The sequence below is a fragment of the Athene cunicularia genome, assembly GCF_003259725.1.
Source record: "Athene cunicularia isolate RWA chromosome 4 unlocalized genomic scaffold, athCun1 chr4_part3, whole genome shotgun sequence".
Taxonomy (NCBI): Eukaryota; Metazoa; Chordata; class Aves; order Strigiformes; family Strigidae; genus Athene; species Athene cunicularia.
This window is the reverse complement of record NW_020799100.1, coordinates 16,541,489-16,554,823: the sequence shown is the minus strand read 5'-3', so window position 1 is coordinate 16,554,823 and position 13,335 is coordinate 16,541,489. Positions and strand designations below refer to the sequence as shown.

Sequence of the window (13,335 nt, the reverse complement as noted above, 5' to 3'; positions counted from 1 at the left end):
ACTGGTGCAGCTGGATGGAAAGAGCTGTCTGTCTGTCTGTCTGCAGCCGCAGGGTCCTACAACCCAGCAGTGAGGAGGGATGCGCTACCCCTGACTAAATGATAGGTTTCCAGGCTCCTTTTAGAGGCAATGGATAGATTCTTTCTGAGGCTGGATACTGTGTCTCTAAGGAGACCACACTTCTTTTCCCTTATTGCTTTCGGAATACCCCCACAGATCACTCTGCCCAGCTGCCTAACACACGCAGAGCCACCACTGCCGGTGATGGCAATAAACATCACAGCCTTTGTACCTCCACTGCTGGCCCTCACACATAATCCCAACCCTGCATCACCCAGCCACCCAGCTGCTTGCATACCAGCTGATTAGACGTAAAAAACCAAAAGAAACACCTGACGTAGGAAAAAGGAAAATTGATAGGGTTATTTGAGACTTGTCCTCTTTCCTGAAGTGACTGTCACTGTTAAGAACATTTTTTATAACGCTTGTGAAGTATCAGATGGGAATGGTGGTGACTGCTGCTCAGGATAGAGTCATTCAAATAGATTCAGGCCATTTCTCCTGTCACACTAATTATTGCTGTAATAGAATGGGATGCAGGAAGAAGAAAGAAAAAAGAAAAGTGGCTAAACTGACAAGTCCTTTCTTTCAGTTCTAAGTCTCTCAAAATCCTAGCTCTCTGGATTTACATGGTTTATTAACAGCGTGTCCCACAAAGTGGAACAAAAGTATTAACGAATCAGGATGAATCCTCATGCTGAGCTAGCTGTGATGAAGCCCCTGTGCTACCTCTGAGCATCAGCATGGTGACAGGTCACACAGCACACACTGGCAGGAGCTGGGGAGTAAAACCCTCTCCAAGAGACAGAGCAGTTTGCAGCCATTCAGCAGGGGGTATTTCTCCTATGTCCAGAGACATGTCTATCTCCTTTCCCGAGGTACAGACCGAGAGGGGCAGAGAGAAGCTACAGGGCTGTTCTGGGATGGCTCTGCAGGGGCAAGGCAAAGTGCTAGCGATGGTGGGGAGGGAGGGAGGGAGGGGTGCCCTGGTACAGCGATGCTGGGGAGAGCATCAGTGGCTGCGGGGTATGGGGTGCCTTCAGGGGTGCTCTGTGGGATACGGGGAGGAGCAGAAGGGGTGCTGGGAGGCATCCAGAGAGGAGCAGAAAACCAGCCTCTCCATCATGCTCCTGCCTGCGGGGGTGCAGCTTTCCCGCTGACTCCCTGCTCCCGCGGGGGCCATCGCCCGGCAGATGTTTGCCTGGACGGAGTGCTCAGATCCAAACCTTCTCCCCCTGCAGCTGGCCAGCTGAGTCAAGGATCAGAAGCCCTTGCCCTAGTTGGGGGAATTTCCCCCCTCCCTGTTTCCATCCCCATCCCCTTGCCACACTGCCAGCATGGCTGGCTGGGGACGCTCCTGCCTGATGCCACCAGAGCTGTGAGCTGGCCCCAGGTGAGAAGGAAAAGGCAGCGCCTACACAAAAAGGGACCACTGCAATGAAATGGCACATCTGCTTGCGGGAGACACAGCACACCCCATCCCCAGGGCCCCGGCGGGGGGGTGAGCAGCCCCCCCAAAAGCAGCCTTGCTTGCTGGGTCATGGACACATCCCCACGGATCCAGCCCTGCGCTCGCCCCAGGCCCCTCCGCTCCCCAAGGCAGCGTGGGAAGAGCGTCGGGATAAAAGGCTTTTGGAAACGAGTGGGCGACTTAATGAAGCTTGTGGGGAGTCGCTCTGTAGTAAAGTTCATGTTGGAAAGATTTGTAATGGAGTTTCCTCCCCCGTGACGATGGGACTGCTGCTTGAATTGGCCTCGGCGGATATCCCCTTCCCAAACCCGGAGCGGGGGGAAGGAAGGTGGGTGCAGCCGCAGCGGGGCTGCCGCTTCGCCCGGGGTCCCTGCCCAGACCGAGCATCCCCGCCATGCCGGCGCAGGGAGTGCGGTGGGGTGGGCTGGCGGTGAGGAGGGGGCAGCGCTGGCGGGGGCTGACGGAAACGCGGCGGAAACGTGAGCTCAGTGCTGGGGAATGCCGTGGCCTACCAAGGCGCCGAGGGGCCGCGGGGAAGGACGCCGGCCCTCTTCCCCTGCACAGCTCCCTCCCCGCCTGCTGGTCCCTTGCCCATGGGGACACAGTGCAGGCCAGAGGGTGACCCGCAAGGATGGCGCAAGGCTGTCCTCCCCCCGTCCATGGGGCCAGAGGCCCCTCTGCACGGCACAGATGGCGTGGGGCCAGCAGCTCCAGCCAAGCCCCTCCAGCAGCTTCATCCTTCCTTGGCGTGCAAGCGAGGGGCTGCATCCCCGCCAGCCCCCCGGCTGAGCAGCACGCCTCTCCTCCCTTGCCTTGGCCAGGGGCTCCGCTGGGACAGCAGGAGAGGGCAGCTTTGTTCCTTCCCTGGGGACGCCCAATGGCAGGAACGGTGCCAGGGGAGCAATGGAAGGAGAACTTCCCGGCAGCACGAAGCCAGGGGTCGGTGCCAGCCCACTCTACGCCAGCACTCGTTTCCTGCCATAACCACGGCTGCTTCTGCCACTGTTTAGTCTGCAGGCTGGTGCCAGCACACACCACGTCGCCGAGGACTGGGATCGCTGTCTGCCCGGCTTAACCCTTGACAGCAGCCCCAAGGACAGCAGGACAGGGTCTGCCCAAGGATGGGATCACTTGCTGGGAGTTGTGTGATGCTTTGGGGCCAGAGGGGGGCTGTCCCGGGAGGCATTGCTGCCAGGGTGCTGCTGCAGCCACAAGCAATCACACAGCCCCTCGACTCTTTCCTCCTTCCCAGGGTCTGGCTACTACACAGCTGAGAGCCACACCAATGAAGTGTACGTGGAAGAAACCCCCCCTGAGCCTGCCCTGGACTACCACCGAGGTAACAGCACCCAAACCCACCCCTCAGGTCCTCACAGGGAAACCGAGGCCTGGCAGGGCTGGGTGCCCCCTCACATCCCTCCTCTTCCCCAGTGCCCCAGTGGTGTGCCACGCTCAACATCCACCGCGGAGAGGCCACCTGCTACTCACCCCGGGGGGGCTCCTACCGCAGCAGCCTGGGGACACGCTGTGAGCTGACCTGCGCCCGTGGGTACCGGCTGGTGGGGCCCAGCACTGTCCAGTGCCTGCCCAGCCGCCACTGGTCCGGGATGGCGTACTGCCGACGTGAGTGTGACCATTGGCTTGCCAGCATGCCCATGGGCACCTGTGGTGGCCAGTGCTGGGTGCTCTGCCCACTAGCATGGCCAGGCAGATTCCTTCTGATCTTTGCTCTCTCTGTCCCAGAAATCCGGTGCCATGTGCTGCCAGCGGTGCTGCGGGGCTCCTATGTGTGCTCCGCTGGCGTGCAGATGGATTCCCGCTGTGACTACACCTGCCTGCCCGGCTACCAGCTGGAGGGCGACCGGAGCCGCATCTGCATGGAGGATGGGCGCTGGAGCGGGAGCGAGCCAATCTGTGTAGGTAAATCCTCACCCTACCATCCTCCCAGCCCCACGCTGCTGGGGCACACAAGGGTGGGCCACCCTCCATCCCTGGGGTGCCTGCAGGCCTTACCCTCGTCTCTGACCTGGGCACTGCCAGCTCCTGCACCTCCTAGCCCTGGGACCTCTGAAGTGCCATTAGCCCTGAAGCAGGGGCTGGTGCAAGGGACATTGATCCAAGATTGGGGTGCTCAGTGCTGGCTTTACAGCAGGTTTTTCTGGCTCCAGGGTGCCTGGGCTGTGCACAGCATCCCTGGGGTGGCCGAGCCCTGGGGCCAGTGCCTGGCTCTTGTAGCTGAGGCAGGTTCCCCAACTCCCTCTTCTCCCTGTGGACAGATGTGGACCCTCCCAAGATCCGCTGCCCCGACTCCCGGGAACGGATAGCTGAGCCTGGCAAGCTGACCGCCACTGTCTACTGGGACCCACCCCGAGTGAAGGACTCTGCTGATGGCATCATCAAGAGGTGAGGGTGGAGGTGCTGTTGGCACCATCAGTGAGGGCTGCGGGCTATGCTGCGTGCCCCCTCTGGGAATCCTGATGGAGAAACACGTTTGCTGGGCGCAGGGTGATGCTGCGAGGCCCAGAGCCCGGCTCTGAATTCCCCGAAGGAGAGCATGTGATCCGCTACACCGCCCATGACCAGGCATACAACCGAGCCAGCTGCAAGTTCAGCATCCGTGTCCAAGGTGAAGCGGGCTCCCCTGGGGCTGCTGGCTGCCTCCCCCCACCTCCAGGCTCTGCACCGCATGGCTGGGGCCATGCCCCATCACCCCCAGCCCTCACCCAGCCTCCCTCTTCGCAGTGAGGCGCTGCCCTGTCCTGAAGCCTCCGCAGAATGGCTACCTATCCTGCACCTCCGACGGCAACAACTACGGTGCCACCTGCGAGTACCTGTGTGACGGGGGCTACGAGCGCCAGGGCAGCTCTCTGCGGGTCTGCCAGTCCACCCAGCAGTGGACGGGCTCCCAGCCCCTTTGTGCACGTAAGTGGCGGGGGGGCAAGGGAGGACCTGCCCACGGCGATGCCTGGCTCTGAGGGGAGATGCTGCCTGGCAGGGCAAAGCAGTGGGAAAGGGGCGATGGGAGACAAAATGGCATCTTCCCACATGCCGGCCTCTCACCCCAGCCATGCAGATCAACACGGCCGTGAATTCAGCTGCCAGCCTGCTGGATCAGTTCCATGAGAAACGCCGCCTCCTTGTCATCTCGGCCCCGGACCCCTCTAACCGCTACTACAAGATGCAAATCTCCATGCTGCAGGTGACGAGACCCTCCCGCTGCCCCCCTTCCCACCTCCAAGCCCAGCACCCTCTCACCATCCCCCCTTTCCACAGCAAGCTGCCTGCGGGCTGGACCTGCGTCATGTCACCACCGTCGAGCTGGTGGGGCAGCCCCCACACGAGGTGGGACGCATCCGGGAGCACCAGCTGTCCCTCGGCATCATTGAGGAGCTCAGGTAGGGGGGACAGGGGCATCTGTCCTGCAGAGCCAGGTGCCTGTGTGAGGGGACCAGGGATGGGGACACCGCTGGGGATGGCAAAGCATGAGGTTGTAGCTGGGTTCGTGGGCAGCCCCCGTCCGCTGCACTGGAGAGGCTTGTGCAATGCAGAGACACCCCCAGAAAGTCTGAATACGGCGTCACCAGACTCTCCCAGAGCTCACAGCCCCGAGGAACGGATGGGAGCCACCACCCCAGGAAGACCAGAGCACGGTTGTGCGGGGTGGGCAGGCTCAGCCCTCAACCCCCTCCCAGTTCTGACCAGTGGCTCCCCTCTGCACCCCCAGGCAGTTCCTGCACCTCACCCGCTCCCACTTCAACGCCGTGCTGCTGGACAAGGCAGGCGCCGACCGTGAGCGCTACATCTCCCCCATCAACCCCGACGAGCTCTTTGTCTTCATCGACACCTACCTGCTGAGCGAGCGGGAGGCGGTGCGGCGGGCGCAGAGCGGGGACCCCTGCGAGTGAGGCAGCGCCGGGGAGACCCCCCCTCTGCCTCCAGTGGCCTCAGGGAACGGACACCTTCCTTTCTGCTTTTCTAGTTGCCCACCGTAGAGGAGGACCGGGTTGCCGAGGACCTCCAGGGGAAGGGGAGCCCCTCTCCAGCTGCTCTGGCACAGAGAGGCGAGCAGGGACGAGGATGGGGGCCATGTGCCGGCAGTGTCCCCACTGCCCTGAAGCAAGGAGCAGCTTCTGGCTGCGGGGTGGGATGGCTCAGCCCAGCCAAGACTACAGTGGGAGACACCGGAGCGCCTCTGCCCAAACTCCAGGGCAGGGGGGAGGGAGGGGACCAGACACTAGGCTGCCAAAGCAGAAAAGAGTAGGTAAGGCAGGCAGGACAACAGCACGACAGCCTCTAAATACAGTAGCTTCACCCTCCCTGCAGCCATCCTCACCTCATGCACAACCTGAACCCGCCAGAAAGGGTCCTGCCAGAAAGCCTTTATTAAAAACAGACGGCCCCACACTCAGCAAAGCCAATAGCAGCCAGCCAGTGCGCAGCTCTCCCCGAGGGCTTGCCCTCCCCACCCTACCCCTTGCTTCTCCTTCTGCCAGGCACGGGGCACCCTGCCTGGGAACTGTTTTGGCAGTAGAATATTAACTCGAAATAAATAAATTTATATAAAAAGTCAGTGCTGGGCAGAAGATGTGTCACACAGGGGCTGGGGAAATGAATCCTTCCTGGGGACCACTGACCCCGCATGGCTCCATCCTGGGGCTGGGCTGTGCATGGCTGCCCCAGTCCTGGAGCAGGCAACATCTTGGGGGAGGAGGGTGAAGAAGACAAGGGAGCAGACTGTGGAACAGAGTGGGTGGGAAGAAGAATGAAAATAAAAAACCCAACCACATTTCAAAGCATTTTGCCTGGGGGGAAAGAAGGGAGGGTCCACAAGGACTCTAGTTCAGCCTGAAATTTGGTGCAAAGCCTAAGACAAAAGGAAAACTCTTTAAAAGCAGCTAGGCCAAGAAGACTTTCTGCCCAAGCCTGTTTAGAGAAGGTCATGTTTATTAAAGTATAAGCACAAAAAAAAAATAAAATCAATGCACATTTGGCAGCCTCACCAGGCCGTGCAGCGAATGCGGTTCCCAAGTCCTCGGCTGAGTCCTGGTGCCGCAGCCTACGGCCTCAGCTTGGCCATGGTGGAACGGAGCTGGAGCGTCCCCTCTGCCCACGAGCCCGGGTACTGACGCATCTTCTGCCACAGGTTCAGCTCCTCGCCCGTGGAGTCCATCCAGTCCACAGCCTGCCCATTGCTCATGCCTGGGAGAAAGGATGGATGTGGCCAGGAGTCACTGCCGGAGCACCCTCCTGCCTGCAGAGGCAGCCCCAAGCAAGGCTGCTTGTCCCCAGGGTTTGATGGGACCCCAAGGCTCCTCACCGTTGCCCACCCCCAGACGAACACCCCCAAGGAAGTCGTTGCTGGACAGTGGCTCCCGGTCCCAGACTGTCAGCTCCAGGCAGATGTGCTGCAGGTCCTCGGGGTTGACACCATTGTAGACAAAGGTGTGATTGTAATGAGGGTTCAGGGTCTTCTTCACCACAGGCGTCTTCCTCTTGGAGGCTTTGTTTTTGTGTGGCAGGAGGTAGCTGGGGGAAGCAGCCCCTTGGGTTAGCAACACGTGTGCCGTTGCCTTCCACCCCAGGGGCTGAGACACCTCAGCAGCACCCCAGGACCTGGCCTGGAGCCCACCTTCCCTGATATAGCTCGGAAAGAAGGACCACAACAGTCTGTAAGGGGCTGGGTCTCTACCCTACCTCTGAAAAAGCTGCCCAGCAGACTGCAAGCAGTCTAAGAAGGGGAGAGGGCACGGAGTGGAACCTGCTCACTCCCAGCCATGCTGCCTCGTGAAGATGATTTGATGGCAGCTGGAGCCCTGCCCTGCACACAGCCTCCCACCACGACCTCTCTACCAGCTAAAACCGGGGAGAGCATTTGCTACTGGGAGCATCTTGTCTCTGGGCAGATGGTGACTTCCACGGTCACAACGCAGGCAGTGCAGGGCAGCTAGCAGAGAGACCCTTCCCCCCGGGATGCAGCCAGGGAGGACAGTGCCTTCAGTGACCCCCTACCCAGTACCCACACTCACCCCTTGACAAAGCTGTCTGAGGTCCCCCCAGATTTGGCAGCTGTCAGGTTCTTGGCTTCTTTGATCCAGACCTGGAGCTCACCCCCTTCTCCTGTTTTGCCTGGGAAAAAAAAAACAACACAGCAAGAATTAATCAACCTTAAACTTCCACAACTGCAAACTTCTGGAAAGGTCCTGCTGAAGAGCCTTCATCACACAGACAGGTACAGATCCCCAGCTATTATCTTCTCTTGCCTCCTCCCTGTCTGCTGAGGTGAAGGCAGACAATTGTTTCATGTGTGACCTGATGGTCCAGCCTGGTCCAGTCCCAGGAAAGCACTGTGACCACTGAGCCAGCCTGAGGACAGCCAGGTCTGCCCTGACTCAGAGCAGCCTTGCAGAGGACAGGGCTGCAGTGGCACCACCAAAGAAACCCACACAGACCCAGCTCGCCTGGCCCCGAGCAGGTCCCACAGGCCACGGACTGATCCTGGAGCTCCAGCACTCACCCTTCCTGCCATTCCCAGCCCCAGGGTGCTTGGAAGATGGGATGTATTTCATGGAGACAACCAGCTCCCCCTTGTACTGGTGGAGACCAGCAGCATCTGACACAATCTGCAAAGAGGGAAGACTTATCAAGCACTGATGGGGAGGCCAGAGCTGACATGGTGACGGCCTGGTCTGAAGGCAGCACCTCCCTGTGCTGGGCCAAAGGGCTGGGCTTCTGCCAGAGGTGGTTTAGCCAGGCACAAATGCCAGCAGACCCTCCCCAGCATCACCAGGTCAGACTCAGACTAGCTCCTTTGGGATCCCGCTTTAGCTCAGTCACCTCCCTTAGGAAACTCTTTAGGGGTTTGCACAAGCTGCTTGATCCCCAGCTGTGCTGAGGCCGAGCCCACAGTATGAGTTAGTCTAGAGAATCAGACTTAAGTCCAGCGGCAGCATCTGCTGCTGTCATCGAGCTGCATGAAGGCCCTCACTGCCTGGCTCTGCCACCCACAGCAGGATGTCCTGGCCAATTTCTATTTGCTTCCCTGAAATGGGCTCCAATTCCTCCTGGCTGGGGCAAGGAGCTGGGAAATGCTGCTCCCTTGGAGCAAGCAGAATGAGAATACCTGATGGGGCAGAGACAAGTCCTGCAGCATCACATAGGGGACTTACTGAGGAGGAGGAGGGAAGCTAGGCTCAAGGCAGATCTGTCCTTTTTTACTACGACAGTACTGCTGTCTGCATCTGGGGTCATTTCTCCAAAGATTTGGTTTGATACAAGCCTTTCAGCAGCTCTCAGCTGTCTCTGCAGCCCCCAGCCCACTGAGGGCTACCCCCCTGGACAGGGCCAGGCAAAGGAGGCTGCAGGCAGCAGGGCTGGGGTGGCAGGGCCAGCACCTTGCCGTGCAGGGGCAGAAACTCTTCCAGGTGACTCTCGAAGTTCCAGGTGTCCAGTGGGATGTCCACCTCCCCCAGGAACGTGTTGCGGCCAAAGCGATCATGGTGCCAGACAGAGAACTGTAGCGTCCTTGCAAGCAGCAGGGACTTGTTAATCTCGTACTAGGAAGAGAGACAGGGAAACCACCGGTGAGCAGGCAGTGCCAGGCTTGGCATACACCATCAGCCACAGCTCCCGAGAGGGAGAAGGGACAGGTTTGAGGAACAATGGATGCACGCAGGAGACTGTTTTCCTTTCCAAGGCTGCTGAAACCTCAAAGTGCTGGGGAAGTGGTGCAGGAGCCCATGCTCTCCAGGCAAGTGGTCCTCAGAGCCCATGCAGAGCCAGGACCAGGACTCATGGCATCCAACCACCCCACCCTGACCCACCACAAGCGAAGCTGCCAGCCCACCAAGCCTCAGGTGGTCAGAGTGCAAGACCTCAGCAAACCCAGGGCTGTGGGAGCCTGGAAGCCAAACCACAGTTCCCATTTCACTCCTGTCCAGAGAGCATGTGACCTCGGTGATGTGCCGCTGGGCTCAGGGACAGAGACAACCAGTCCCACCACCCCATGACGGCTGCAGCAGGGATGGTGAAGGGAGCACCAAGTCCTGTCCTGGGTCCCAGAACTGCCTCTGCAGCCATGCTGCCCTCCCTCCCACCACTGTAACCTGCCTATAATGCCCCAGGAGCCTTCTCCATGTAAAGCAATTTTCAGGGTAAGCCGAAGGCCCCAGCTCTGGGGGATGCACAGCAGCCAGGAACACAGCCTGTGACACACATACAGCTGCAGCTGTGCCTCCACCCCACCATGGCACCCAGGGCTTGACACCAGAGCCACATCAGAGCAGTGACCCAGCCTGGGAGTGGGTTTTTCCAGCTTTCACAGTGCAGTGTCTGGACACCCCAGAGCCCCCATTTCAGGGTTTAGAGCCCATCCCTCCCCTGGTTTGCTCCAGCAGCATTTTCAAGGGGCTGCCCAGCCCCGCAGCAGGAAGCAGGCTGCACCCCAGCCCTTCCCCGCTCACCTTCAGCAGCTCGTTGTACAGGGGGTTGATTGTGTTGCGTTTGATGGTTGTCTTGCGTTTCCCTTGCCGGGATCTGTCTGGCAGGAGGTAGGTCTTCACATACCTGAAGGGAGGAATAAAAAGCACCTTCACCAAGGTCTCCCCACAACTCGCCCCCCAAAGCTCCCCAGGGTAACCCCAGACCTTCTGCCTCATCAGGACCCCCCACTTACAGCTCCTGTCTCTGATGGGCACCCCGCAACCCAGCTGAGCACCACCAGTAGTGCCAGCAGCCATCCCCCCGCCAGCTCTCACGGGTTGGAGCGCTTCTTGCCCTCGTCCCCGTAGGCCAGCTGGCGACACTCCTTCACGTGAATGAACAAGGTCTGTGTCTTCTGCTCGTAGCTCAGGGAGAAGGAGATTCCGCCGGTGACCGCGACGTTGCCAAAGTCACCAGCCTCGCTGTAAATGCTGACCATGCTCCCCAACGTGCTCTAGAAAACAACAGGACTGAACCAGGGCAGCATCTTTTGATGGTCCCTCTTCACCCTCAACAAGCCCCTCTCACCCCTCCGTGGCTGGGGATGACTGCTGAGTGCCTCCCACCCACAGACAGGCTCCCTGGAAGAGAGCTGGGTCTCTGCATTCTGATTCCCTTCAAAGGGAGGAAGCCGCCACACCCCAAGCTCTTGTCCTTGCACCCCAGGAGCTGCCCGCCCCTGCCTCTCTCCCACCCAACCTGTCGGCGCTGCCTTTCTCCATCATTTCTCTGTGCAGTGGAGCAGAGCATGGCCATGCTGCAGGGACTCACCGAGGAGGTGCCGCTGCGCATGCTGCCCCGGGCCACCCTCTGGCGATGGATCTCCACCAGGTTATCGATGTCCTCCTCCTCCTCCTCCTGCAAGGAGAGAGACAAGCCGCCTGCATGGGGAGCAGCAGGACACGGCCGGCCAGGCAGTCGGCCCCGCAGCACACCCGGAGTCTCACCAGCTCCATGTTGAGGCCAGGGACCGACTTGCTCCTGTCCCCCAAAGAGCTGCCTTCCCCCACAAAGTCCTCCGGGCGCAGGTCGATCACTGACTTGGTGTAGTCTGCACAGGAGATGGCGAGGCAGGAGGCAGCGGCACGGTGCAGGACTAGCAAAGCCCCACTGCTCCCTCAAGCAAGGGGCTGCCCCAGCCTCTCCCATCTGCACCAGAAGCCCACAACAGCGCAGGGAGAAGCGGCCACCCACCCCCTGCCATGTCAGCACCCAAACCCCATTGCACCCACACAGCTCTCACCCGCAGGCCTCAACACCCGCCGGGGATTCTTCTTGAATATTGTTTCGTGCTCATCCACCAAGGCACTGGTGCGGCTCCCCACGGCGGCATCCTGGGATGGAAAGGTCCCTTCAGAGCAGGGCTGAGCACCCCACAGGGCTGCCAACCCTGTGCCCCAGGACAGGGCTGAGCCTGCCAAAGCAGCGGCACGCACCCGTCCGTCAGAGAACGCATTTTTGGAGCGGAGAGGGAGAGTCAGGCTGGAGGCAGCAGATCCTGCTGGCACAGCAACCTGCTTTCCATCTCTAAGAGGGGCAGCTCTCTCCAGGGAGTTACTCCTGCAAGAGGACACAGAAAGGTCTGTCCCAGGCCAAGAGCACAGCTGGGAGAGCAAGCACTGGCTGGGAAGCGCTGTCTCCCCACAAGCTCCCTGGAGCACCCCAGCTTGGGAGCAGAGGACCTGCCTGCTCAGGGACAGGTTTCAGCCCAGCCAGAGGAGTGAGCTCCCCTGCATTAGACTGAAAAAATACACTTGAGATGCAGGTCCTCTTGCCAAGGACAAACCACCCAGGCAGCCCCTCACCTGCCCCCCACACCACTGGGACTAGGTTTGTAGCCATCCAGGCTCATGTTTTCCATGGACTCTGTGTCGCTTTTGCCATCCCGAGGATCTGAGGCATCCAGAAACAAACTGCAGACAAACAAAACCACAGGTATGTCCTGTTTGGCAAGGAAGCCTGTCTGAGAGAGAGCTTCTGCACCACCAATGATCCAAGCAAGGTGGCAGCGTCCCTCCCGTCCCTGCAGCAGGTGAGGGCTGGCACCCAGAGCAGGGGAGATGGCAGGGATCCTCACCTGGGCCCTTCACGGCGTGCTGGGGGGCTCTGCTGCCGGGCTGCAGAGGAGCTTTTGGGCTCGCCAAGCTGGGCTTTCTGGAGGAGGGTTTGTCCTACAGTTTCTCTTTTGCTGGCTGGAAGGAGAGAGGCATCAAGAGAACCACTGCTTCAAGCCCATTGCCTGGAGCAGGAGCTGCTCCCAGCCAGCTCTACGCCGGGCAGAGGCGTGCCAGAGGAAGTCAGAGCATCCCGGAGGGCCGGGCTGTGGGAGAAGACGTCGCTGTGACAACCCTACCTGCCGACCTGTGCCTCAGGGACAGCCTCACCATGTCACTGCCCAGCCGGTTGGCAAAGCGGTTGACTCTCTGGTCATAAAACCAGTCGCCCGTCGTCTTCTTCAGCTCGCTGCAGGGCAGAGGGGCAGCGGAGGGCAGTCAGGGGCAGTGGGGGATTGCTCCCTGCACCCCAACACCACCCTTGGTGCTGCCTCAGCCGAGGAGAACATGGGCCCATCAATTCTCCATCACCCAACCGTGGGTGCCCACCCCGGGAAGTGACAGCAGGGACAGCTGCCCCGCACTGGAGACCAGCTGGGGTAGGAAAGGTCGGCCATGGGGCATCGAGCTGGAGTGACTGGGCAGAAGAGGGGGACAGGAAGAGCATGCAAAAAGTCCCTGCCACTTGTCCCCATGTACTCACGCCTCCTTGGAGCAGACTTTGCAGCGCCAGGAGCCGTTGGGGCCGTAGGAGCGGCAGTCCCGACACACCAAGTGGTTGCAGCCCCGGCAGGTGTTGGCCTTGGGGCTGATGCGGCCCAGGCTCTGCTGGCAGCGGGCACATGTCCGCTCGCTGTAGCGCTGGCTGCTCCGCTTGGCTCCCTTGCGCCGGATCTCCAGCAGCTCGTTCTTCAGGCGCCTGCTCAGACCCCAACACCGAGAGCCGTCAAACCGCGCCGGGGCCCCGGGAACGGGGCAGACCTGCCACCCCAGCCCCATCACCGGCGTCCGTCCTCACCCCCCCAGCCCCTTCTAGAGCAAAGCAGCGAAACCGGCACCCTGCCTGGCGCAGGCACGTCCTCACCTGATCCTCCTCTCCTCTGCTTTGCGGAGCTCCTCGTCGCGCTGCAGCACCTGCAGGATCAAATCCCTCTCCGCGTCCGACAGGAACGACAGATCCACGGCCTCCGACATGGCTCGCCCTCGCCAGCAGCACCCAGGAGCGCTACAGGAGCACGCCGGGCGCTCAGCGCGGCCGCCCCGCCGGCCAGC

The 13,335-nt window shown here is 60.4% G+C and overlaps 3 protein-coding genes across 4 annotated transcripts in view; 1 reads left to right on the top strand and 2 right to left on the bottom strand.

Moving 5' to 3' along the window:
* Positions 1-1,925: 1,925 nt before the first annotated feature.
* On the top strand, positions 1,926-5,880 carry SRPX2 (sushi repeat containing protein X-linked 2). The gene is made up of 10 exons (XM_026848816.1): positions 1,926-2,010; positions 2,784-2,870; positions 2,963-3,154; positions 3,275-3,451; positions 3,808-3,934; positions 4,036-4,157; positions 4,274-4,453; positions 4,597-4,730; positions 4,805-4,926; positions 5,256-5,880. Exons 1-10 carry the CDS (start codon positions 1,926-1,928, stop codon positions 5,434-5,436), a joined length of 1,407 nt encoding a protein of 468 aa, XP_026704617.1. The 3' UTR covers positions 5,437-5,880.
* Positions 5,881-6,457: 577 nt separating this feature from the next.
* Positions 6,458-13,329, bottom strand: SYTL4 (synaptotagmin like 4). 2 transcript variants are annotated; one of them, XM_026848745.1, is made up of 16 exons: positions 13,148-13,329; positions 12,767-12,982; positions 12,363-12,472; positions 12,087-12,201; positions 11,815-11,922; positions 11,446-11,569; positions 11,253-11,343; positions 10,957-11,060; positions 10,781-10,867; positions 10,285-10,463; positions 9,991-10,093; positions 8,923-9,084; positions 8,046-8,151; positions 7,558-7,657; positions 6,849-7,057; positions 6,458-6,730 (listed from the first exon to the last, which is right to left on the bottom strand). In XM_026848745.1, exons 1-16 carry the CDS (start codon positions 13,255-13,257, stop codon positions 6,588-6,590), a joined length of 2,067 nt encoding a protein of 688 aa, XP_026704546.1. In that variant the 5' UTR covers positions 13,258-13,329; the 3' UTR covers positions 6,458-6,587. The 2 variants fall into 2 exon arrangements, with proteins under 2 accessions (XP_026704546.1, XP_026704547.1); XM_026848746.1 differs by lacking the exon at positions 11,815-11,922.
* Positions 13,289-13,335, bottom strand: part of TRMT12 (tRNA methyltransferase 12 homolog) — a 2,594-nt gene continuing 2,547 nt past the window's right edge. The window contains exon 7 of the mRNA XM_026848815.1: positions 13,289-13,308. Coding sequence (XP_026704616.1) covers positions 13,289-13,308 — 20 coding nt within the window. The remainder of the gene's footprint in view (positions 13,309-13,335) is intronic.